Below are 25,956 nucleotides of genomic sequence, written 5' to 3' on the forward strand. Positions count from 1 at the left end.
TCAGTGAAACACCACATGTTGAACTTTTATTTCATATTGTACATCAATACATCAGCTAAACAAAGAGTGAAAAATCCTCAAAGTGACAAACAGGATATTGTTTTAGATAAAGACAACCCACACATACACACAAACTGAGTGACGCATCCACTACAGCCTCTTCCTCAGACGCAGAGGAGACTGCACGTTCCACTGCCTCGGTCCAGGAGCTCTGAACAAACAACAGAGCTGAGTTTAAACAGGTCACACGTACCGTGCACAGATCTGTAGTGTGTGTGCAATAATGTGACAAAGCTAGCAGGCCTACAAACACAACAATGTGTGACTCAGGTCTTCTGGAGTTTCCATGTTTCTGTAACTTTGGTCGTTTTAGTTTGTGAAATTATTAAAAAACAGTGAAACAGACGAGTTTCCAAAGTAATAACTTTGTTACTGCCTCGCTCTCGTCTTCACTGCTGTTGCTGTCCCAGTGTGATGCTGGATTGTGTGTGTGTGTGTCATGGTCATTAAGTGTCACCCACTCTGTGGTGTAGTGCTCAGGCACTGAACCAGCAGAACCAGCACTGAGTTAAACTAACAGCAAGGAAAGAAGTGCACTCACTGGGCTTCACTGGATCGCACATGAAGGACGCTGCCCTCGTCACCTGTCAACACAAAACACTGATTATTATAAACAAGCTGAAGATTTTTCATTCACAGAACTCCACAAAAAGCCGAACGTTGGCTGTCAGCGTTCGGTCAGAAACGTACTGGTTCCCTGCTCACTGAGGATTGCGCTGAGTCCTTCATCAAAGGTCAAGTTGATGTTGACACCTAGAGGACAAACAGATGGGTCAGTCGAGGGTTTGTGGATTACATCATCATGTATCCCCCAAAATATCAGTGAGATTATAACCAACAGGCTATGGTACCATAATGTAGTAAAGTACGGTGCAGTGTTTGGAGAGTGGAGCCACTCAGGTCCTCACTGAGCTCACAGCACATACAACAGAGCTACTGACTGCACATCATTACATTTATTGGTAGGAGGTCTGATACATGCTCATGCTTTTCTTTGTACAGCATGTCTCATTCAGCCAACCATACCAACACTTTATGTGCATGTGTGGACCTGAGTGCAGACTTTTTAAAGTGTTCTGATCATTACTGCCCGCTCTTGTCCAATCCCACAATATGTGTCCACACCTGCAGACACATTAATGATACTCTGTGTGATGATGCACATTGAATGTGACATTTCTATAGAACAGCAGCAGAATAAATAAAAGCAAAACCAGCAAACATCTCTCAGCTTTGAATCGTTAGTCAGTAAACTGAGGTTAAACTAATCAGGGTACTAGTATTTTTAGTTTCTATAGCATTGTTTACGATAGGCAACTGTATCCTGACTGTCTTATGGTGCTCCTGGGCTGCTCCAGCGACTCCTTGGCACTTCCCTTTGCTGTTCAACAGGCCCTCATGTTTGGTATGGTGATTGCCAAACGTCTGATTCTGGGGGAGTGGAAATCTGCCTCCCCTCCCTGCTTCAAGAGGTGGCTCGAGGAGATGGTCTCCTGTTTATACCTGGAAGAAATTCAGTTCTCTACGTCTGATTCCATGGAGAAGTTCAGGAAGATATGGGGGCCCTTTATAGACCACACTAAGAAGGACAGTTCACGCCCTGGGTCCTGACCACGTTGTTTTAACTGCTTTCATTCTGAGCTGTTGCCCATAACTGTTATTGCATGATTGTTATCAGCTCCTCCTAGTGATCTTGTGAATTTGATCTTGTGGATTGGACTCACTGGATTGTGAGTTGTTTGACATGTATACCAGTTGCTTTTTTTTTCTCTCTGCTGTTCTTAATAAGTGCTGGCTGTGTACCCTGTTGTGGGGTTTGTTGCTGTTTTTTTTTTATTTGTTTGTTTGTTCCTGTGTTTGGTTTTTGATTTTTTTTTGTTGTTATTGTCATTATTGTCTGTGTTCCTCTGTCCCGCTGTCTGTGAATGTGTAAAAATTTTGAAACTTGCATAAATAAATACATAAAAAAAAAAAAAAAAAGAGAAACTAATCAGGGTGCCACCAGTGCTACCGTCAGGCTGCGACTCCCATTGCTGTGGACAGATCTTATGAATCATAACTTGCATCCACTATTGTTCTTTCTTTAAAACAGCAAGAGTATACTGAAGCTCATTTCGCCATCTAAATCTGTAATTCGTTTTCCTTTTGGAGAAGTTGTCGTTAGTTTGGTCCTGAGCAACAAAATCTTAAAGCCAAACGTCGTTGCAGCAGCTGCACAGACTTCCTGCTTGAAGGAGAATCACTGTTCTGTCTGTGAAGAACGGCTTACTGCAGTACGCAGCAGGCGTGCTTCCTACTGTCAACACAAAGTCCAGCTCGTTACCTTCTTTTAAATACCCAAATATCTCACTTTCCATTTTTTTGTACTCTAACCTTCATTTTGGACCTGCGTCTGTTTCAGCTGCCAGAGGCAACTTTCTCTTACCCTTTGGTGTGCTGATGGCTCGGTCACTGGCAGCTCCTTTAGCCATCACTGAAAAAGTCAAATTAAACACTGTCACAATGTCACAATGGATAACACACAGACACACACAGACACACACACACACACACACACACACACACACACTGAGGCTCTAACACTGTGCAAACAAGAATCAGACGTAAGACCTGCTTACTGAGGTTACAACAACACAGAGGATAAAGTGAGTAGTTTTACATGGTGTTCATGCATCACTGGACTCATGAAAGGACATTTATGGTTCTGACTGGACTCATTATCTCATTATCATCCACGTGGTCCCTGACAGTAACCTCTATTAAAGAACAATACTGTGTTACTGTTTCACCACCCTGAGGTTAAACTAATGTGTCGAGCTGTGATTTTACAATGAACTTCAAATATGAAAAGACTACATGGGCTACTTTTGTGCATATATTACTGCACCTGAACTGGATTGAAATGCTGCTGCTGCCTTGTTTCAACAGATCCACACTTCACGGTGAAAACGATGAAAACTGCCCTTCATTTACTGTTAGAATATAAAAATGTACAGCTCTGATGTTTGCAAGCTTCAAGCACTGATGGAAGGTTCTTCACACGTTTTTCCATTTTAGGCACAATGATCACATGACGCTGTGGAATTTAAATCTAATTTTCTGATGCTATGTCTCCACCCCACACATTTCCTCTCCACTTAGCAGACACTCAGGATAAATGACATTTGTTCAAACCAGTAACTGAACTGTACCTGTTCCTTCCAGAGCGATCGATTTAGACTGGACATCATCCTGCCTCCTGGGTCCACGCACACTGACAGACAGACACAGGGATTACTGGATTAAACCAGCAAAATCCTTTCTACTAATTACACGTTTACATCTGCTCGCAAATATGAACTCGTAGATGTGGCTGGGTCATTGTCAGCACTTTTCTGTGTCTAAGACTAAATGTGATTACTGGTCATATGAAGGAGCCCCAAACAGCGATCTCAGATATAAATCAGACTACAGTAGAGTGTAAGTGCCTCATACTGCTGGACGCCTACCGGTCAGTGAGCGCCAGTCTAGCAGTCTGGAGGTTTGGACGAGGTGGCTGCGGCGTGGCGAAGGCAAGAGGCAGCAGGGCCGTGGATCTGACAGGAGAGCGCTGGGCTGAACCCTGGGGAGGAACAATGATCATTCATATGATAAATAAATAGTTCAGAGCATCAGATGATAAGAAGAAAGTTCATTTAGAGAAAATATTTCAAGGAACTTGTACAAAAGTCTGAGGACTGTGTTTCATTGTAACACAGTCCTCGTGTTCTCAGTGAGACCTTTCTGGAGTAACTTGCTGCTCCAGCAAACACGTTAGCCTGCTGTTATTGGAGATCGGTCAAATCCACACTGCCTGGATTATCTTCATATTCAGAGTACAGTATGCAGAGATTAGCAGGCATTCAGTCTACAGAGGATCCACAGTGGTGTACGATCATGGGCTTCCCCTGTCTGCAGCTCAGCACCGACTCCTTTTCCCCAGAAGAACGTCCAGCACGTAGCAGCAGATTATTTAAACTGTATGTTCATCTTTACAGACTGACTGTTTGTTTCTGCTTATTTAGAGGGAATGTCCCCTTAATTTATTAAAAACAAACGCGCTCACACAGGCAGCGTGATCCGAGCCTGTCAGACGATCGGTGCACAGCTGCAGGCTTTGGAAGCGAGCGAGAGGATGTTACCTGCAGTTTATGCACAGAAAGTCTTTTGACAGTGAAAATAATCACACACGAGTCAAACCTGTAGAATACATGTTTCTCTAAACCAGTGGGTTCATAGTGGTTTGAAGCTGCAGTCAGAAGTGGAGGTGCACGGTGCTCTTACGTGGGCCTTGTTGCCATCTCCTGCCAGGCCGTCGTCGTCCAGCTGTCCCACTGTCGCTCTCTCCTTTTCTGCTATTTTCAGAGCAAACTCCATTTCAGCTGCCAGCTGTTCGTCTCCAGAAAAGATCTCCTTCACCTCATTGCGGTAGTCCTGCATAGTCACCTGATGTCAGACACACAAAGGTTAGTGCAGTTCCCTTCGCTACAGTATTTTCTCTCTTAAAAGAGGAGAAACAGAAGCACAAACGGTTCTGCTGATGCTTTGCAGCTGACGGTGCTGTAACGCTGATGCAGAGCATCAGTGAATATGATCATGCACGCTGGGCTTACCTGCAGGTAGCCCATGAGATCTCTGAGAACAGGAGAGCGCTTCTGCTCCAGCAGGTTCTTCAGGCTGATGATGAGAGGAACCGTGTTCTCTGTGAAGGCCTTCTTCCTGACCTGTGGATCAAAAGTTGGATTTATGTGGAGATTACCTTCAATCAATCTCAAATATTCCATCTGCTGAAATATAAAAACGTTAAAAGTCTTCGTTACACTTCGTGCAGACAGTTTAGCCTGATGCATCTCTGAGGATGAAGACCTCTAACCTTCACCATTGTTTGACTGTCTTGCTCAGATGGATATAAACAGCGTTTTGCTCATTTGGTTCATAATCAGAGTCAGAATCAGCTTCGACAGCCTTCATCTTCATCTTCAAATACAAATATTTAAATAGTTCAGAATGAGTCAGTTTGTTCCTCAACGTAACAGGAAGGTTAAAGTTGTTCTTGTTCTGTAGCCTACTGACAGAAATAAGAAGAAAGCTGTTCAGGCTGAGCTGACAGAAGAAACAAGCTTCATGTGTTTGAATGTAAACTTCAGGTTTAACTACTCGACATTTGTGTTTTTGCTGTTGAAACAGATGATTCCTCCTCAGCAGAGCACGTGTCCTCACTGTGACGTCTGACTGAGCCAAACAAACTAAACAGTCAGTGGATTCAACATGATGTCAGATGTAAACGACCTCCAGCCTCTGGTAGACGCACAAAACACCACAGGTGGGCAGGTCCTTACAGTCAAGGCCTAGCCGACCATTTGAAGTGACAAATAACAGTTTGTGTGGCATGTTGTATAGAGCGCTTCGAGTACTGCGAGTAGAAAAGTGCTCTATAACAATCAGTCCATTTACCACTTTATAGTCACTGCATTGGTTATTGCATGCAAGACATATGCCATGCAGCTGCCGCCGTGCAGGAAGCAGCTGCCGCCGTGCAGGAAGCAGCTGCCGCCGTGCAGGAAGCAGCTGCCGCCGTGCAGGAAGCAGCTGCCGCCGTGCAGGAAGCAGCTGCCGCCGTGCAGGAAGCAGCTGCTCCCGGCTCGCTGGCATCCTGTAATCTGGGAATCTTTGAGCTCCGGTACTTTCAGATGAGTTCCTGTGTGGATGAATTCAAACTGGCTCTGCTGAGAACACCAGGTTACAAAACTTGAGTAACACACTGGTAATGGGCGGTGCTCGGCATCAAATGTGTGTCACTTGATGGAAAGCCTAGTTTAGTGTCCTACAGTTCTATAGGTCATATAACGTGTTATCTAACAGCTATTTGTGTCATTGTTACTATAAATGATCACATGGTCTCCTGTGACTGAACAGCTGGTGACAGGAAGACCAAACCATCTGCCTCAGTAACTGAGCTGAGCAGAAAGAGGAACAAAGGAACCAAATACACTTTAAATGTAGAGAAATCATCACCTGCGACACCACTTTCTTCTGTGCAGCCTGCAGAACAGCTTTGGCCATGGTGGCCATGTTCTCCTCCTCTGCTTCCTCCCCTGCAGCAGCGCCTGCTGAACCAGAGATGGTCTGCAGCTTAAACTCTTTAAGGCCCAAGATGTTGAAAGTCTCTGACAAAATGTTAGCACCATCTGCATCCAGGGGCAGCTCTTCATCAGCAAAGCACGCTGATGTAGGAGGTAAGAACAGAAAAAGACCAGGGTTCTGGTTAATAGTGCTTTAACAACAGGCCCAGCTCTGAAACAAAGAACCTCAAGCTTTTAAGTTTACCTAAAATGGTCTGGTTGATCTTGTTGGTGACGTTGAAGCGCTGAGCATCTGTAAAGTGCTCCAACAGGAAGCAGTAGATTCGAAAGCGTTTCTCACGGTACTGTTCTCCTTTTAGGGAGAAGTGAACGCGCTCTCTGCGTGGATGTTCAAAGAAAAGGAAGAAACTGAACAAACATGTCATGACGTGAGGAATCCAGCTGAACGGGTCATACCTCTCGCTTTGGGAGAATTTGTTGTAGGACTTGTGTTTTGTGTAGGAGTTGAAGTGGAAGATGCACTCAATGAAGTGCTGGCTGAACATCTCTGGGTTCTTCTTCAGCAGCAGGTGGAGCAGGCAGTACTCAGTGAGGCTGAGAGGAGGGAAACATACGAGCATCGGTCTTGTGAAAGCAGCTTCAGCTTTACGGACACATTCAAATACTGATTACAGCGAGGAAAACTACGGAGCCCCGCAGGGGACATGGGAGAAAAAAAATTAAGACGGACTTTTGTGAGATCTCGCAAAACTAACTCGGGATCTCGCAAAAGTTTTAGCCGCATTCTTCCCATTAGCTCGAAGCTAACGGGAGGTCGAGACCCACTTCAGCCGGGAGGAACACCGCTTTCCCGGCACATCGTGCCTCGACCGCCCGGTCGGCTTCGAGCCAGCGTCCGAAGAATGCGGCTAAAAGTTTTGCGAGATCCCGAGTTAGTTTTGCGAGATCCCGCAAAACTAACTCGGGATCTCGCAAAAGTCCGTCTTAATTTTTTTTCTCTCATGTCCCCTGCGGGGCTCCGTAGAAAACAAACCCTGCTCACGCTTCAGACACACAAGCCTCAGCCTGAAACCTGCGCACGAATCACCTGGACTTCCTGTTAACAAGTTTGCTGAGTGCATAATCTGTCTGCCAGTCAGGGATTCAAAAATGAATGAATTTGTGTTGCATTTCCCACTTTCACGTTCTGTCTGTGTATGAATACCTGGCGATGGCAGGGACCGGGTCAACAAGAGCCACCATGAAGTCAAAGAAGAGGGAGCCTTTCCATTTCACAAATTCTTCCTAAAATGTGGTCATGAGAAAAGCATGAAGTCCATCCATGTTTAACATGTGAGAGTACATACTTACAGAAGTATGGTGACATTAAAACAGGAACTGACCTGCAGCAGGTTGGTCAGCATGATGACAGTCTGCTCTCTGATGACAGCTTCTTTGTCTCGCAGACAAGCAGAGATGTTGGGGATGTAGTGATCCACCATGTTGGTGTATCGCACACACAGATCACACATGATCACGACCACGTTGCTGCGTACTGAGACCTCTGTGCCGACCTCCAACTCCCTGGCAAACACGGGCAGGTACTTTTGGGCTAGTTCTTCATTCTGCAGGGCCAGTTTACCTGAAGCACAGTCACAAACATTTAAGCTCACGGCTCGGAGTGAAGAGTCACGGCTGAACGTGGAGGACGCACACGCTTTACCTAAAGTGATGACTCCATGGGCTCTCACTCTGGTAGGCAGCCGGTTGGCTTTGAACTGAGAGAGAGGCAGTGAAGCTGGCAGCTCTGTGTGGCGCTCTGTCAAAGATGGAAGATGACAAACAGGTTAGCAGAGCCATGCTAACCCGGCCTCGCCCTGGACAGCACAAGACTTCGTGGTACGTTGAAGACGATGTGACAGCTCCTGTTTAAAGCAGAGGACCTTGTAGAGTCTGAAACCTCACGTGATTTCCAACTGTGGCAAAATGTCAGCTGACTTGTGCTGACCTTACAGCAGCAGCCGTTCTAAACTCCACGTCTCTGCAGACGCTCACTCACACACACAGTAACATCAGTCGTTCCTACCTGCCAGTTTCTCAGAATGTGTTGTGAGGACCGATTCCACCAGCAGCACTGTCCTCTTGTTAACTTTGGCAGGACACTGAAGTGATGCCACGCCCAGAGTGTGGAGATGTTTCACCTGAAAGAGAAAACATTCCCCGTCTATCAGCACCAGCCCTGCACGGCTGATCACATGTTGGTTTTCAAACGTGCACCGCGGCATTTTCCCGTCTTCCTGAATGAAGTTTTGATGAAACTGTCATCACACCACAAACAGAACAGATGGATCTGTTTCGTGCCTCGCAGTTCTTCAGCTCACGTTTTCTTAAGCCTGAGGATTGCTGAACAATCCTGCCTTGAAAAGTTCACCCCAAACCCAAAGGCTTCATTCCTGCAGAGTTGTAATAGTTATAGATCTATGCAGTGATTAGAGTTACTCATAGTTGACAGTAATGGCAGTAAGTGAGGAGGACGTCCTGCAGGCCCACCAACTCCACGAGGCGGTGTAGGAAGAGGGTGCAATGTGTGTTAGCCAAGGGTGGAGGATCCCTGGCTAGGCTGCCGATCCGGTCATGGAACATCGGCTCCCCCCCATGGGAGAGGGTGAGCTACTGCGTGAGGTTGAGAGATACCAGCTATGTCTACCTGGTCTCGTCTTAACCCACGGCTCGGGCTCTGGAGCCAGCCTAGAGAGGGGCTGGACTCTGTTCCAGTTTGGAGTTGGCGAGTGTGAGAGGTGGTGGGCTGCAGTGGGTATCTGTGACCGGGGTGGTGGTTCTCATCTTTAAGAAAGAGGAGCAGAGGATGTGCTCCAACTACAGGGGAATCACACTCAGCTTCCCTGGACAGGTGTGCACCCTGCTGCTGCTGATCAGCTCCTGCACAGAGAGCTTGGTCTGCATTACGGCAACAAGTTCGACTCTCTTCCAGTGGGTGGTGGACTCCGCCCTTTGTCACCATTCCTTTATAACTTTTACTTGACAGAGTATCTGTGCGTAGCCAAGTGGTGGAAGGTTTCTCCCTCTGTGGCCTCAGAACCTCATGTCTGCTTTTTGTGAATGATGTGGTCCAGCTCACCACCTCCAGCTCGCACTTGAGCCGTTCACAGCTGAGTGATGGATACAAAAATGAGCACCTCCAAGGATGGAGTGCCCACTCTGGGTCAGGGACAAGCTGCTACCCCATGTAGAGGAGTTCATGTATCTCAGGATCTTGTTCACTGAGGGATGAGGGGCTCAACAGCTGCAGGGATGCAGGCGTTCATGGGAAAGAGGCAGCTGAGCATAAAAGCAAAGCTGTTAGTTTAGCGGTCGATCTACGTCCCTCCCCTCACCTATGGCCACGAGCTTTGGGTAGTGACTGAAAGAACAGGATTGTGGGTACAAGTGTCAGAAATGAGCTTCGTCTGAAGGGTGACTGCTCCCTTAGAGATAGGGTGAGAAGTTCAGCCTAGGCTGAGGCTCAGAGTATACAACGCCTCGCATTGAAAGCATCCAGGTCAAGTGGCTGAGGTATCTGATTAGGATCCTGCTGGACGACTTCTGGGTGAGCTGTTCTGGGCATGTCCTGCTGGGAGGAGGCCCCGGGGTAAACCCAGGGGCCGGCCCAGAGATCATCTTTTGCAGCTGCTAGCTATTCCCTGAGGCGAGCTAGAAGAGGTTGGCTGAGGAGAGCGAGGTTTGGGTTTCTATCACCAGGCTGCTGCTCTATAACACTAAGTGTTAAGAGATCAATTGTTCTTGTCTAGCTGCCATTTCAGAGACAACAGCACAAGATACTGAGGGTTGGAGAGGATGTGTCAACACCACTGAACATAAATGACTAAAGTTTACCTTTCTGCCACAATAATAAGGACATTTCTGAAGTCTAAGAGTTTCTTCTCACCATCAGCTCCTCATCGAGGTCCTGAGATCCACTGTCAGTCAGGATTACGCTGGACAAATACGCCTCGCAGGCAGACACCAACTCACCACAGCGCTGGTTCAGAAAAGCCTGACAAAAACACAAGACACACTCACAGTGGGCTTCAGTCATATCTTTGAGCAGGGCAGGAGTTTTGGCACTGCTTCCTGCTTCCTGCTGGAACTTACGAGGTTACACTGTTCTTGTGTTTGACGTCATCTAAACAGAACGGAGACCAACAACTGTTTGTTACTGAAAAAGGATTTCATTGCTCAAAAAGTACATCAGCCCTGAAGGATAAATCTCTCTAACCTGAGTCTGCTTGATGTCGTCACTGCAGCCAAACTGATAAAGAGTCTCAACAGCAGAGCTGATCACCTCCAAAGGCAAAGTGAAAGTCTTCAACCAAGACATCAGATCAGCTGCAGAGAGACGGTGAGACAGACTCAGATCATTTCTCTCAGTAATCTCCCGCCATCCGTCCCCTTACTCAACCTACCGACGACCCTTTCCTTTGTTTCTTCATTTAAATGCACGGCGATGTCTCCCATCACACACAGGATGTGACAGCATGTTGTTGCATTTCCATCCTTTGATCTAAGAGAAGACAATTAAACCATTACACAATACATTTATCTGCAAACAGCAAAGCAGTGATCATTAAAAACATTAAGAGACGGACTTAAGTTAGTGAAAAGTGATTTATGACCATTTTACAGGGTGTGTGAAGCGCCTTGAGGCGACATTTGTTGTGGTTTGGCGCTATATAAATAAAATTGAATTGAATTGAATTGTGTTTGGGGATTTGTTGACCCTCTGCTGGTGTGCCGCCCTGTCTAAATCACACGACACATTTAAGATGACGTAGCAGAGTCGAGCCTGTTTCAACTTGTGTCAGAAGTGCAGACTTCTATGTACCAGCTTTTTCTTTGATTGTGTTGATAGGCCAAACCTCAGATAAATAATTTACACCATTTGTTTTATGATACACACTGTCATCGGATTTGGTGCAGGAAGAAACCGTTAAAGAAAGATAGTAGTTTACTTCCAAGTAAAAGAAAAAACCAAGACAAAAACATGTCAGCCTTTATCTGTGAGGAGAACAATCCACCATGTCAAAGATGATATGGCAGCACGTGGTGTCTGGTTGCTGAGGGGGGGCAAGGATTGAGGGAATGATGGAGGTGAGTAGAGATGGGAATCACCATACATCCCACGATACGATATTATTGCAATTTTTTAAAATATTTTGCGATATTCAGATTCTGTACATAAAGGTAAACTTTATCAATATTCATTTTCTCTAATATCAAAGTCTCACACTCAGTCTTTCTCTCATTTCAGTTTGATTGTTGACAAACTGAACGGTTTGTATTACAGTCTAGTCCAACTTAACTGAATCAACCATCTGGTACAATTATAGCTATTCTGAACTATGCAGTTTATGAAAACTATGCAGCCCCTTCAGCAACTGAAGAATTTGAAAGTCAATTAAAACAAAATATAATTTTACATTAAATAAAAAAGTTTTAAACTTAATTAAAATAAAACATGTCTTAAATTAAAATAAGTAAACTGTCATGTTTATTGCTGCCATAAAAAAGTTAAACACATTTGGACAGTGAAGGAATGTCAGGATTCTTGCTCAGAAAAAGGATCAACATGCTCTGAAGTCAGAGCACAAAAACCTTTTTGTAACAAAATATCGATTTCTGCTGTCCCTGTATCCATACATTATTAGCAAACAAAATATCACCATACTACACAGTATCCATTTCCCCCCCACCCCTAGTGGTGAAAGAGAGAGTTTTGTGTTACACAAAAAGATGTAAACACAGATTCCTGTGTGTCTCCTGACAGCGGCCACAGCTTACCAAACTAAGTTTCATCACTCTCCAAACAAAAACCAAACATATCCTTCATGTTTCAAAAACATCAACTCTTGTCTTTCCAACCACAACAACATCACATCTCCCAGAGAGGAAAGGTTCCTGAAAATCACCATTTCCTGCCATTTTTTGATTGGACAAAGGTTCATTCTGCGCCACACGTCAGCCCCTCCTTACAACGGGATAGATTTGTTTGTATGCACACACAGCCTATCATGTATCAGTCTGTAGTGTTGCTCTTCACCTTCTTTGTTTTGTTTTGTTTCCAGCCCACAACACCCAGGAGCAGATTGTTTTTATTAAATGGTGGAACTGAGTTTGCATCCAGGAGGTGGAGCGAGAACAAAACAAAAACAAAGGTTTGCAGATTTCACCATTTTCCACCAAATTACAGGCTAGATCATAAAGTGCTCATTTTAATTCAAATAAATGTGACAGATTGATTTGGTCTCGCCCACCTGACCATCTTGTCCCAGGCGTCCAGGATCTTGCCATAAGGCAGTCTGGAGGATGAAGAAACCACCTTGGAGAGCAGCAGCCAGGCTCCGGCAGCGTGATCAGCCTCAGTATGTGAGATCAGGCTGGAGATAAATGACGGCGTGAACTTCTTCTGTTTGGACCAGATGGTGAAGGCCTTGCTAAAGTAACGACTGGAGACCGGGTACAAACACAGTCAGTATTTAACATTAAACATTACGTCATGTTATTTCACACAAACAAGCGCTGGGCTGGCTTCACCTGAGCTTCTGGCACTGGTGACACAGCAGGCCCAGCAGGTCCCACATCAGCCTCTGACTGGCATCCAGCTGGCAGCCAGCAGAGTACGGTTTGACCTGACTGAGCAGTACCTGGTCCAGCGCCTCCAGGGCCTTGTCCTGCACCGAGGTCTCAGAGTCCGCCACGGCGGGCACCACCCCCTGCAGCCACGCCCTTTGCACCACACTGCACTCTGGTTTAACCTGGCAGAGAGATGTTAGGTTAGCTCTCACCCACGCTCGCTTCAGCGACAGTCCCGTCAGTATGTGGCTCCACTCACACTGAGCAGCTCCCCCACACACTGCAGGGCCTTCTTCTTCACAGACACAGATGGGTCTCTGCAGCGCTCTGACAAAGTCTGAAGATTCTCCCAACTCACGGGGATCACATCATGTTTCAGGAGACCCAGCAGGGCCTGTGTAGGAAGAGCACACAAGTCAGCCTGGAAACATGCAGATATTCACCCCCACCCACAGGAAAGGACTTCAATCTAAGTCGTGGCTGTTGCTGATCATGCTGAGCTCCAGGTACCTGCAATGCTGCTTTCCTCACATTAGTCTTTGAATCCTTCACACGCCGCAGGAGGAGGGCCAAATTCTCTTTTGCTGCATCAAATACAGAAACGAACTATGTGATTCACTGACCTCCAGTTCAGACTAGGGATGGGTACCGGTGTCCGGTGCCCTGATGGCACCAGTTCTGACATAAACGGTAGTAATCAGACCGAAAAGCAGCCACATTTCAGTGCTTTATTTCCCTGAGCTGTGATACACTTTAGATTCTAGCCAATCATTTTAGTTTCCGAGGATAGTAGGCGGGTCCAGGTACGTACGTTCTTTTAGAGCAGAGCTACAGATTAAAAATGCTCAAAGCGAAGCGTCAAAGTCTGGCTGTACTTCACAGCAAAAGATGCAAACTCAGCAGCTGCAACAAGTGCTTTAAGCTGATACTGTGATGCTGTCAAAGGAGGTAACACCTCAAATCTGATGAAACACCTGGCGACGCATAGCGTTTTTTTAAAAGCCGAGAAATGCGCCGTATTTGATAGCTTGCTGCGAGACCTCACACCGAGCACATCTACTGCGGGTGTGGTGCCTGTTATCGACCCGGAGTTAGCAACATCCCCCAAAAACCCGAAGAGGAGAGTCCTGGCCCCTAGCCCTGCCAGTGTAGCAGAAATGATGAGGATGATGATGCAGCAGCAGCCGTTCTTCTCTGCGTGAGTAGCTTAATGTTGTTCGTGTGTAATTTACGTTGAGTAGGCTAACCACGTTATTACATTAATGCATGTAAGGTGAACTAGCAAACACCATCATAGCTACATGCGGCTGTCTTCTTGTTTGATGGCAGATACTCCCTTCACCCGGGACAAAAAGGCTAAAATGACCAAAGAAAAAGTGGAAAACAGTTAAACATGAGAGGTTTTTGGACCAACTTTGTGTTCTCCATTCTTTAAGCACCGTTTAAGCACCGGCACCGTTTAAAAAGTACCGGTTTGGCACCGGTATCGGATAAAACCTAAACGATACCCATCCCTAATCCAGACCATGAAAAACAAATGAATAAAAACAAACACGTGACAAAAGTGATTTAAATGTGTGTTAGCCTTGTGACAACCTGGCAACCTTGTCCAGGCTATACCCCGCCTCTCGCACCGTCACATACACGATAAGATATTAAAGCTCTTCAATAAGTGGAAGAAAACGGATGGACTGATCTCACCATAACAAGCAGCGCTGTCAGTGCTGCTCAGCTCCACAGTCCTGAAGGGAAGAGTACGGTAGGTTTTCAGCGTGTGCTGCGTGCTGAGAGTCCCTGAAACAAAGTCATATCAACAACACCGTCACAAAGTACAGTCACAGTCAACACAGTAAGAGTCATGTCAGTGAAATAAAAAAATAATGTCGTCTTTACCAGGGCTCAGGTAACAACCTGAGATGCAGTAACATCCTTTATTGTTGCATTATCTGCTGTGCTAGCTCCAGACTGTGTGCAGCTCTGAGATATTTATGCTGTAAACCTTTGTGAGAAATAAGCTCTGCAGTCACAGCTGTCTCCAGGTCCAGTCGGCTTCAGGTCTAGACTTTGACTGGACGACTGCAGCAGCTGATGCTTTAATGGTTCTTCTGGCAGGAACCAACTTCTCTGCATTAATGTGATCAATTCTCAAAATCTCTCCTTGCACCCAGGTTAAGAGCTTACGTGTTGTTCCTGGCAGCTCCTGACATTTTGAAACACACTAATAATATCAGTCTGCACATTTCCACGTGTCCATATATATATACAGTGGGGCAAAAAAGTATTTAGTCAGCCACCGATTGTGCAAGTTCCCCCACTTAAAATGATGACGGTCAGTAATTTGCACCAGAGGTACACTTCAACTGTGAGAGACAGAATGTGGAAAAAAAATCCATGAATTCACATGGTAGGATTTGTAAAGAATTTATTCGTAAATCAGGGTGGAAAATAAGTATTTGGTCACCTCAAACAAGGAAAATCCCTGGCTCTCACAGACCTGTAACGTCTTCTGTAAGAAGCTTTTCTGTCCCCCACTCGTTACCTGTATGAATGGCACCTGTTTGACCTCATCATCTGTATAAAAGACACCTGTCCACAGCCTCAACCAGTCAGACTCCAAACTCCGCCATGGCCAAGACCAAAGAGCTTTCGAAGGACACCAGGAAAAGAATTGTAGACCTGCACCAGACTGGGAAGAGTGAATCTACAATAGGCAAGCAGCTTGGTGTGAAAAAATCAACTGTGGGAGCAATCATCAGAAAATGGAAGACATACAAGACCACTGATAATCTCCCTCGATCTGGGGCTCCACGCAAGATCTCATCCCGTGGGGTCAAAATGATCATGAGAACGGTGAGCAAAGATCCCAGAACCACACGGGGGGACCTGGTGAATGACCTGCAGAGAGCTGGGACCAAAGTAACAAAGGTCACCATCAGTAACACACTACAACGGCAGGGAATCAAATCCCGCAGTGCCAGACGTGTTCCGCTGCTGAAGCCAGTGCATGTCCAGGCCCGTCTGAAGTTTGCCAGAGAGCACATGGATGATACAGCAGAGGATTGGGAGAATGTCATGTGGTCAGAAGAAACCAAAGTAGAACTTTTTGGTATAAACTCAACTCGTCGTGTTTGGAGGAAGAAGAATACTGAGTTGCATCCCAAGAACACCATACCTACTGTGAAGCATGGGGGTGGAAACATCATGCTATGGGGCTGTTTTTCTGCCAAGGGGACAGGACGACTGATCCGTGTTAAGGACAGAATGAATGGGGCCAAGTATCGTGAGATTTTGAGCCAAAACCTCCTTCCATCAGTGAGAACTTTGAAGATGAAACGAGGCTGGGTCTTCCAACATGACAATGATCCAAAACACACCGCCCGGGCAACAAAGGAGTGGCTCCGTAAGAAGCATTTGAAAGTCCTGGAGTGGCCTAGCCAGTCTCCAGACCTCAACCCCATAGAAAATCTGTGGCGGGAGTTGAAAGTCCGTGTTGCTCGGCGACAGCCCCAAAACATCACTGCTCTTGAGAAGATCTGCATGGAGGAATGGGCCAAAATACCAGCTACTGTGTGTGCAAACCTGGTAAAGACCTATAGTAAACGTTTGACCTCTGTTATTGCCAACAAAGGTTATGTTACAAAGTATTGAGTTGTATTTTTGTTATTGACCAAATACTTATTTTCCACATATATATATATATATATATATATATATATATATATATATATATATATATATATATATATATATATATATATATATATATATATATATATATATATATATATATATATATTATTTATATATATATATATATATATATATATATATATATATATATATATATATATATATATTATTTATATATATATATATATATATACACACACACACACACACACACACTGGTCAGCTATGCCCACCTCTCACAGCTCACAGTGCTGCTATTCTTGTGCATGCTCTGTATGGATTGTTGTCATTCTTTCCTTCCTGACTCACAGCTCAACCTTCACCACAGCCCCATCTTAAAACTGATCCAGCTGTTGAAGACCAGGAGCAATATGTTTTAAGCTTCTGCTCCGTACCTCTCTGATATCTCTCCACACCTGACCACCACGGGGTTTAGGGCTTTCAGCTAACACAGTGCTGTGCTTTATGGCCATAATCTGTCTGAGGACAACGGGTCTAATGTTGTCATAGAAATGTTCTTATCCTGCACATGTTAGCAAATCAGAGTGAATCTGAATGTTGAGGTGAAACATCTTTACCTCCAGGTAAACCCTCGTGAGGTTGAAAAGCACAATAATGAGGTGTGAAGAAACCTGAATTGGATAAGTGGAAACAGATGGATGACCTATGACCTCTAAAAGATGACCTCAGGGTGAATGGAAACGTAGGTTTCCACGCACTGCTTCTGCATGTTGTTTCAGTGTTTACTGATCTCAGGCTGAATTTAAACAGAAGTTTAGAACTGATAAAAGCTTCTACTGTCTTCTAGCCATGACTGTACACACCGAGTCATTATGACACTTTTATACAGGCTGACTGATCCATATCAAAATGACACTTTAAAGCTGTTGCACTCCCGGGACTACATGCTTCAGCTGTGTGTACGTAGGCCACCTGCTATTGTTATTATTAGAGTTTTTAGATAAGCTATCAGCTGTGGGAAAGTGGGATCAGAGCGTGACACTGAAGGTCACTTTCTTCATGTTTTGTGGTCGTGTGACAAAGTTTCCGCCTTTTTTCCAGGACATATAATACCTGTAAGATTCATAGAGAGCCAGACTGTGGCTTTTGTTTTTTAACCCGACTACAGGAAATATAACAAAAACAAACTTTACCTTCTGTGATTTCACCTTCCAGCACCGTCTGGGTCCCAGCTTAACCGAGCAGAGAGAAAACACAAGTTTAATGGTTTAGTCTGAATGCTGTCTTTACCCTTTAGACTCCTGTGTGTGGGGGTGTCTCACTGGCAGAGAAGAGGTTGTGGATGGCTCTGGTGGCATTGAGCGAAGGCAGCTCCAGGCACTGAGCCAGGCAGTTCAGAGCGTGGCCCTGGACAGTGGGAGATTCGTCCATCCGTCGAGCAAAGAGCAGGTTCTGGATAAGGGAGCTGTGCATCAGGAAACAAACGAGATCCGGATCTCGACACTCCTCCGGTCTTCTCTCTGGCTGCTCCAGCAAAACCATCACCACATCCACAGAGAACAGCCGGTGCACCATCTGCAGAGGCCATCGCAGTCAGCACCACTGACAGAAGGTGACGGAGCTCACTGACATTTAGCTAAGTTCAAACATGCTCCGAATAACCAACCAGAGTATCACACGGGAGGATGGACACACTCTGAGTTCATCATGATCTTTGAACGTGTGCTGCAACTTCAGCAAAGTCGCACAAATTTTATCGAGACACTAAACATTTGAGCAGCTGTTTGACTTCAGAGTAGCTCAAGATGATGATGAGACAGAAACCTGCAGTGTCTACGTCAGCATGTGGAAGTGAAACCATTTCTCAGACAGTTAAAGTGAAACCTTACCTTTGAGCTTCTGGAGAAGTTACACAGCCACTTAATGAAGCGAGCATAGTCTTCACCTGCCATCTGAGACGTCAGCATACCCACAGCCTGAGCTCCGTGGCTTCGATACTCATTCTTTTCAACCATCTGTGTATCAGCACAACACAAACATTAATGATAACAATGCAACTTTGCAGCCGATACGAAAAAACCTGGAATTCTGTGTTTGCAGAAAGTAATTTATGCCGAGCGTTTGCTGGAGAATTCACCTGGAAGCAGATGTGCTGTAGGAGGATTTGCAGGAAAGGCAGTGCCAGCTCCTTCAGCTCGTCCACAAGATGACTGTAAATATAAATATAGAAATCTTTCACACATCTGCTCTTAAAGGTTCAGAAACATCCCTGAATAGTCACGATCCCAGACGTCTTAGTGACACATTAGTGTCGAAAGTAGAGGAGAGACCAGGATGCTCCATTTTACCATCATGCTAACAAAGATGCTCTGTGTGTGTGCACGTGCTGAAACTGATGCCTTTAACAATGTGAACAATCAGTATTTCTACGAATGGTCAGATATGAACAGGTCTGAATGTTTTTGGGGCGACCGTGGTTCAGGGAGTTAGGAAGCTCATCTGTAACCGGAAGGTCACCGGTTCGACCCCCCTGCTCGCCCTGGTCGTTGTGTCCTTGGGCAGCTGTGGCTACAACTGTAGCTGCCTGCACCAGTGTGTGAATGTGAGAGTGAAGGAACAGTGGTGTAAAGCGCTTTGGGTGCCTTGAAAAGCGCTTTATAAATGCAATTATTATTATCATTATTATTATTATATTATTGTTATTATTATTATCAATATTATTATTGTTATTATTATTATTATCATTATTATTATTATCATTATTATTATTATCATTATTATTATTATCATTATCATTATTATTATTATCATTATTATCATTATTATTATTATTATTGTTATTATTATTATCATTATTATTATTATCATTATTATCATTATTATTATTATTATTGTTATCATTATTATCATTATCATTATTATCATTATTATCATTATTATTATTATTATTATTATCATTATTATTATTATCATTATTATTATCATTATTATTATTATCATTATTATCATTATTATCATTATTATTATTATCATTATTATCATTATTATCATTATCATTATTATTATTATCATTATTATCATTATCATTATTATCATTATTATCATTATTATTATTATTATTATTATTATCATTATTATTATTATCATTATTATTATCATTATTATTATTATCATTATTATCATTATTATCATTATTATTATTATCATTATTATCATTATTATTATTATCATTATTATCATTATTATCATTATTATTATTATCATTATTATTATCATTATTATTATTATCATTATTATCATTATTATCATTATTATTATTATCATTATTATTATCATTATTATTATTATCATTATTATCATTATTATCATTATTATTATTATCATTATTATCATTATTATTATTATTATCATTATTATTATTATCATTATTATTATTATCATTATTATTATTATTATCATTATTATTAATATCATTATTATCATTATTATCATTATTATTATTATCATTATTATTATTATCATTATTATCATTATTATCATTATTATTATTATCATTATTATTATCATTATTATTATTATCATTATTATCATTATTATCATTATTATTATTATCATTATTATCATTATTATTATTATGATAATGACACCTTTAAAAATCATTAAATTAAGTAGCGACTGAAGTGCAGACTTTAACAAAAAGTAACAAAAGAATTACAACCATTTTTATACAGTCGCCACTTAAGGAGGCTCAAAAGTAATTAGACAATTGACTGACAAGCAGCTTCAAAGCAGCCAGTCTGCTTCCTTGTTATTCCAGTTGCAGTCTTAAGAGGTTTGTTTACTCTGGTGTGAATCAGTTCAGTCCTCATCAGCCTCATGTGTCTGGGGCGGGAGAAACAAAATAAACACAAGGTGCTGTGGACTTTTGAGAACATTGATAAATGGTGTTAGTTTCACAGCTAAAGACTTTGCATGTCTATAACACCTTCACGCACTGAGAACAAAGCATACGTGGCTACAGGACAGTTTTTAGCACAAACTTGTAACTCATACCCGCTCGTTCACATCAGGGTTGCATCACATTCACACCGAAAACAAACCACCCTCGAGTCTGTTTGAGACTGGGGGGAAATGAAGCACAGCTGTGAAACATCTTAACACATCTCTCCAGAGCTTCTCTTTCTATTATCCCTCCAAACACTATCACTGTGTCTGCTCCCAAACCATCAGAAACAACCAGCAAAAAAGGACATTAACGTATCATCAACAGCACCAAAACCCTCAAGAGTGAAACGTAGACGATTAAACATTACGTGAGTCTATTTCCTGTTAGTACATGAATTGATGAACAAATTGACTCTGCCTCACAGAAACCTGCTTACAGCAGGATGATTGTTAGTTTAATGAATCAACACCTGACAATCAATTATAAACACAGACAGTTTGGATTCATCTGAAAGCCTGATGCTGAGCCTCGTCCTCCCCAGCTGTGAATCCAGTCTTGTTATCATCTATCGCCCACCTGGGCCTTACACAGAGTTTGTCTGATTTCTCAGACTTTTTATCTGATTTAGTTCTGAGCTCAGATAAAATAATTATTGTGGGTGATTTTAACATCCATGTAGATGCTAAAAATGGATTCAGGAAGTCCAAAAAACTCCCTGAAAAGCCTTCAGCTAATCCAAAATGCTGCAGCAAGAGTCCTGACAGGGACTAGAAAGAGAGAGCAGATTTCTCCTGTTTTGGCTTCCCTTCATTGGCTTCCTGTTAAATCCAGAATTGAATTCAAAATCCTGCTCCTCACATACAAGGTCTTAAATAATCAGGCCCCATCTTATCTTAATGACCTTGTAGTACCATATCACCCTATTAGAGCACTTCGCTCTCGCTCTGCAGGCCTACTTGTTGTTCCTAGAGTATTTAAAAGTAGAATGGGAGGGAGAGCCTTCAGTTTTCAGGCCCCTCTTCTGTGTTTGTATGAGGGTGAATGTGGCCTGTTGTATAGAGAGCTTTGAGTAGAAAAGCGCTGTATAAGAATCAGTCCATTTAAGCTCTTTAACTTACAACATAATTAAAACAGAATTGAACTAAATTCTCTCTGGAAACAAAGACTGTAAACCAGCCATAGACATGAATCTGTATTTACTCTGAGACAGACTGGTGACCTGAGCCCGTGCAGCCCGTCTCTCAGGGTGGGGGCTGAAGCCTAACCTGTCTGCCATAAGATGAGAGGCTCCCACAGATGGAAAATGAGCCCCCTTTAAAGACAAGCCTTCATTAACAAAACTATAGTCATCATCAAAATCAATTCAAAAACTGAAACAGATTACACGTTTAAACAACATCCACCATGATGAGATGTAAAAAGTATCAGATCAATATTAAACTAAACGATTTACCAGACAAACTGGACGGCCTGGTCACGAGTAGCGAGGATGGTCTGGCTCGGTACGAGGAGGGACGGCTTCCCGGTGTTGCCCTTCTTCATCATCAAAATCACGTAGAGGAGCTGGTGGAACACCCTCCTCAAGGACTGGAGGACACAACAGATAAAACCCATTAAAGAAGACGTTTGATGACTCTGGTGGGAACTCAGCACATGGGTCTCCTCCCTCAATAAATACTCAAGTCACTTATTTTGCAGCAGTCAAACTGTGAGAACATTTTAACATTTTCTCAGTTGAATTTTTCTCTGAATCTTGTCACAGCTCGTTTGTTCTGTTGGCTTCATCGGCTGGTGTTCATCCCATTATACTGTTTGGATCCCACTGGAAAAGGAGGAAGACCGCATCATCCACTGACTGCACTGAAGATCTGATCAACTTCCTCTCCACAGGTTTTAAGACACCACATTCAAATGTAGTAATAGCTCGAGCTGCTTTCATTTTGGGTCGAGGTCACACGAAAAGTGAAAACAAATAAAAACTTCGTATCACCCGACATGTTTGTGGCTCATCTTTAAACTTCATGTCGATATCCCCGGACTTGGGGACCTGAGTACCTGGGTTGGATTTGACTATGACCTTCAATGTTAGCATCCAGGTCACAAAAACATTTCTGCACGCCATATCAAGCACAGTTTATTATATGAAAGGACACGCAGAGAGCTGTATGAAGCAACTCGTCTTTCTATGCCTGTATGTCCTGTAGTTCAGCAAAAATCATCAATATTGTTTGAAAATCTCACATTTTTACAGCTTCTATATGACAGAGACATTTAGGCTCTTTGAGAGACTACAGCGTTGGTCCGGTGGAGTGAAACACTCCTGAGTCTCCTGACGCTTTGCCAGAATTGCTTCAAGGAAGTCAGAAAGTCTTGTTCCATAGCCTGACCGCCTCCCACACCCAAGTTTCTGCTTCAAGCAGCAGCCAAGGTGCTTTCTGTTTGGCCTGCCCATACTCATCAGCTCCAGTAGGACTCCTTCAGCTTGATAGCTGCCTCCAGTTTTCACTATTAGATTCAGGGACTATCGCCACGACGAGCACCAACTACCTCACAGCTGCCTCAGCAATGGAGGTGCAGAACACGGTTCATTCATAATGCTTCCAAAGTCGTGTCTGAGGTGGGAGTTGAGGCCCCGGTTTGGAATAGTGTGTGCATTCCCAGCACACCCTCACCATACGTTTAGGTGTGAACACCACTCTGCTTCAGATCAGGCAGGCCATGCTCCAAGGCCTCATGGTCACTGCTCACGTGAGCGTTGAAGCCCCCCCTCAAATACCCCCCTCACTAAACTTAAGAAGGCTACATAAGTGCAAACAGTCAGGATCCATTCTCTGAACTGAAGAGGAAGCAACACGTGGGGAACCTGGTCCAAATCTCTGAATGCAGCCAGCCTGAGTCTCTATAAAAACAATATTTCTACAGTGTTATGATGTCGTCTACTGAGAAGTTTATAAGTAGTGTACAGGATCTTACTTCTTTCTGGTCTCCATGTTTTGGCAAGCAAAGCAGCCGTAGGCCGTAGAAAGCCATCTCTGGAACGCTCCTTAGTTTCGTAATGTCTCTGCAGAAATGACACAACTATCAGTTTGATTCTGATACATTAAAAAAGACAAAATAAGGAAGAAAACTCACTGTTCAGCAGCAAAAACTGGTTTGCCAGTGGTGGGTTCAAAGTAAAGCAGGTTACTGAAGATCTGGAGAAAGAAAAGGATCAGCTGTGAACAGCTGCAGGACCACAGTGTGAAATGAACCAGCTGTGCAGAGACAAGCAGGTGGTACCTGCATACAGTGGATCACGGTCTGAGGACTGGCTTTTAGTGGAAGTGTCTGCAGAAGTCTCAGTAAGCTTTGAACCAGGAGAGCTACAGCATCTCTGATCCTCATCAGGTCCTGTCCAGAAAGATGAACTTCCTCTTCCTCCTCATCCTCCTCCTCCATTTCCATCTGATAAGAACACATAAGTCTGATCATAAATGTGTTCCACCAGCTCACCTTCACACAACTTTAGCATCAGAAAGATCAGAACCATTTATTGGTTTGTTTTTCTCTTCAGAAGGTTTTAAGAAAATGAAACGAAATTAATGAAAAGTCCTTCTTGCTGTTGTATTAGCTCCTAGTTATGAAATCAGTGTATGAAAGTCACTATTCAGCCATCACGTTACAGTGATCCTTGGAGTGTACCTCTGGACCGTCTTTCCTCTGTGGTCGGGAGCGTTTTCCCTCCGTCTGAGAACTCTTCAGGTCTTTTTTGCGTTTCTTTTCAGAATCCTGAGGCCAGCAGTGACGGGTCAGGTCCAGACATGTGTCCAACAAAACTTCATGAAAAACCTTGTTGGAAATGCTCCCTGGAAACAACAATAGAGAGAGCCAGACACACTCACACCTCTTACCCAAGCAAACATCTTTTACTGTCCAGCTCGTGTGAATCATAGCCTCAGTTTTTTATTCTCAGTCAACAAGAACGACGTCCATCGTTATCTCCTGCTGCTTTAGCTCATCAGCTTCAAGGTTCAACAGGTTGTGTTCAGAGAACTTCCACTTACTGGATTTTATTTTATTTTTTTCATTTTTGAACCACTTACAGTTCAGTTTTGAATATTACATAAAAATAAACAACATACAAAGTGTTTTGAATGGCAGATATGCAGAAATATGTGCATGTAGCACAGAGCCATGGCTCAGTGTCTAAATGAGTCTCACAGGCCTGAGTGTGTCCAGATAGCTTCCTAGAAATATGTCACAGGATAGACAAGCAGACACACACTCCTTGAAAATTAAGACATCTACACCAACGTTATAATTTACAGTCAATAAGCAGTGACAAATTATCTCATCAGTGTTAGTTCCACCGAGAACCAAGAGACTTGTAGTTACTTCCATTTCAACTTTCCTTACCTGGAATTCTCAGAAGTAACAGGTACACTGAGGCTGCACACAGGCTGGTCACCCTCTGGTGGCCACTGGCCACTTTAGACTTTCCTGCCAGGACAAAGAAGGACAGCACAGCCACCACAGACTTGACTGATACGCCACTCTCCCCCAGAACTGCCCAGACACTCTGCAATGCAAGATAGGAGACAGTCAGCTGACTGCGACCTTCAGATGGTGAAACAGACGCTACAGACTACAGGAAGACTTTAGACTGAGCAACTGCAAGCATTTCAGAGAGCCACAAAAACTGATTTGCTTACCTGTGAAGCTCCATCACTGCCTGCACACTGATCAGCATGGGCCAGTAAACACTGGTAGAGGGCTGTGAAAGACTTCTCTTGCCTGGCTGTAAGTTCCTCCTCTATAGTTTTATCCAGTGGTTTCCTTTCAGTAAACTCCACGTCCCACACCGCGTCCACCCAGGCTACAAATAGAATAATATTATCTCAAACATGTAAATATAACTGAAATAACAAGAGAAAAAAACTTAAAAACATCAAGTTTTTGTGAAAATCTCTATGTCTACACAATGTTTATGTTTGAAAAGGAGTAGGATGATTTTTTTTATTTTAAATTACATCATTTACATGTTTAACTATATACAACTCTACGCTCAGCTCATAAACCAAAACAACAACAAACTACATTTTACATAAACTAAGCACCCTGTGTAAACACCCACTAATCTCTGAGCTTAAAAATGATCTCTTATATCACAAAATCACTGACTTTCATTTACTGCTACTTTTAACACGTTTGCCTGTCAAATGTCAGACGAGCCGATGTTTTCTCAGATGCCAAAGAGACACTGCTGTCTGCCATGAATCCACAGATATTAAGTTCATTACAACTGCTGACTATAAAATCTGACGACAATCTGAATATTCAACTGCTTTATTTAATGGCAGATAATCTACACTAATGTCGCTTCACGGTACATCTCTCGGCTCAAATGACCCAGGAAACAGCCAAATTTGACAGACAGCCAAACCGCCGGGTGTTCAGTAAACCACATCTGGATAACAGACAAAAGAGTTTTACCTTCTGGGATATCGTTTAACCTAAGAAACTGCAACGCAGATATCAGATCCATCTTATTTTGGTTTGTCTTTTTCTTTCTAGTTTAATTCGCCCGCCCAAATATAAAAACTCCGGACA

General features: G+C 43.4%; 1 protein-coding gene across 1 annotated transcript; it reads right to left on the bottom strand.

Moving 5' to 3' along the window:
* ncapd3 (non-SMC condensin II complex, subunit D3) lies at positions 1-25,956 on the bottom strand. Its single transcript, XM_087836971.1, has 35 exons — positions 25,840-25,956; positions 25,059-25,222; positions 24,763-24,925; positions 24,049-24,212; positions 23,647-23,811; positions 23,500-23,561; positions 23,341-23,428; positions 21,821-21,954; positions 18,559-18,631; positions 18,311-18,436; positions 17,744-17,996; positions 17,615-17,653; positions 14,472-14,564; positions 13,281-13,354; positions 13,030-13,164; positions 12,732-12,952; positions 12,452-12,643; positions 10,604-10,701; positions 10,417-10,526; positions 10,087-10,194; positions 8,227-8,341; positions 7,864-7,959; positions 7,544-7,782; positions 7,366-7,445; positions 6,618-6,755; positions 6,406-6,539; positions 6,094-6,302; positions 4,692-4,802; positions 4,363-4,524; positions 3,549-3,661; positions 3,252-3,313; positions 2,486-2,533; positions 751-813; positions 602-644; positions 1-211 (listed from the first exon to the last, which is right to left on the bottom strand). Exons 1-35 carry the CDS (start codon positions 25,889-25,891, stop codon positions 151-153), a joined length of 4,188 nt encoding a protein of 1,395 aa, XP_087693097.1. The 5' UTR covers positions 25,892-25,956; the 3' UTR covers positions 1-150.

This window comes from Neolamprologus brichardi, unplaced genomic scaffold (assembly GCF_056152115.1).
Source record: "Neolamprologus brichardi isolate AB-2024 unplaced genomic scaffold, ASM5615211v1 NODE_ptg000032l+_length_1147064_cov_1, whole genome shotgun sequence".
NCBI lineage: Eukaryota > Metazoa > Chordata > Actinopteri > Cichliformes > Cichlidae > Neolamprologus > Neolamprologus brichardi.

Bases quoted from the DNA above. Each gene is read 5' to 3' on its own strand.
- ncapd3 (XM_087836971.1), bottom strand. From the start codon at position 25,891: ATGGATCTGATATCTGCGTTGCAGTTTCTTAGGTTAAACGATATCCCA. The intron at 7,960-8,226 runs GTAGGAACGACT...CATCTTTGACAG, and splicing joins ACATTCTGAGAAACTGGCAG to AGCGCCACACAGAGCTGCCA. The intron at 212-601 runs GTGAGTGCACTT...TTGTTTGTTCAG, and splicing joins GTGCGATCCAGTGAAGCCCA to AGCTCCTGGACCGAGGCAGT.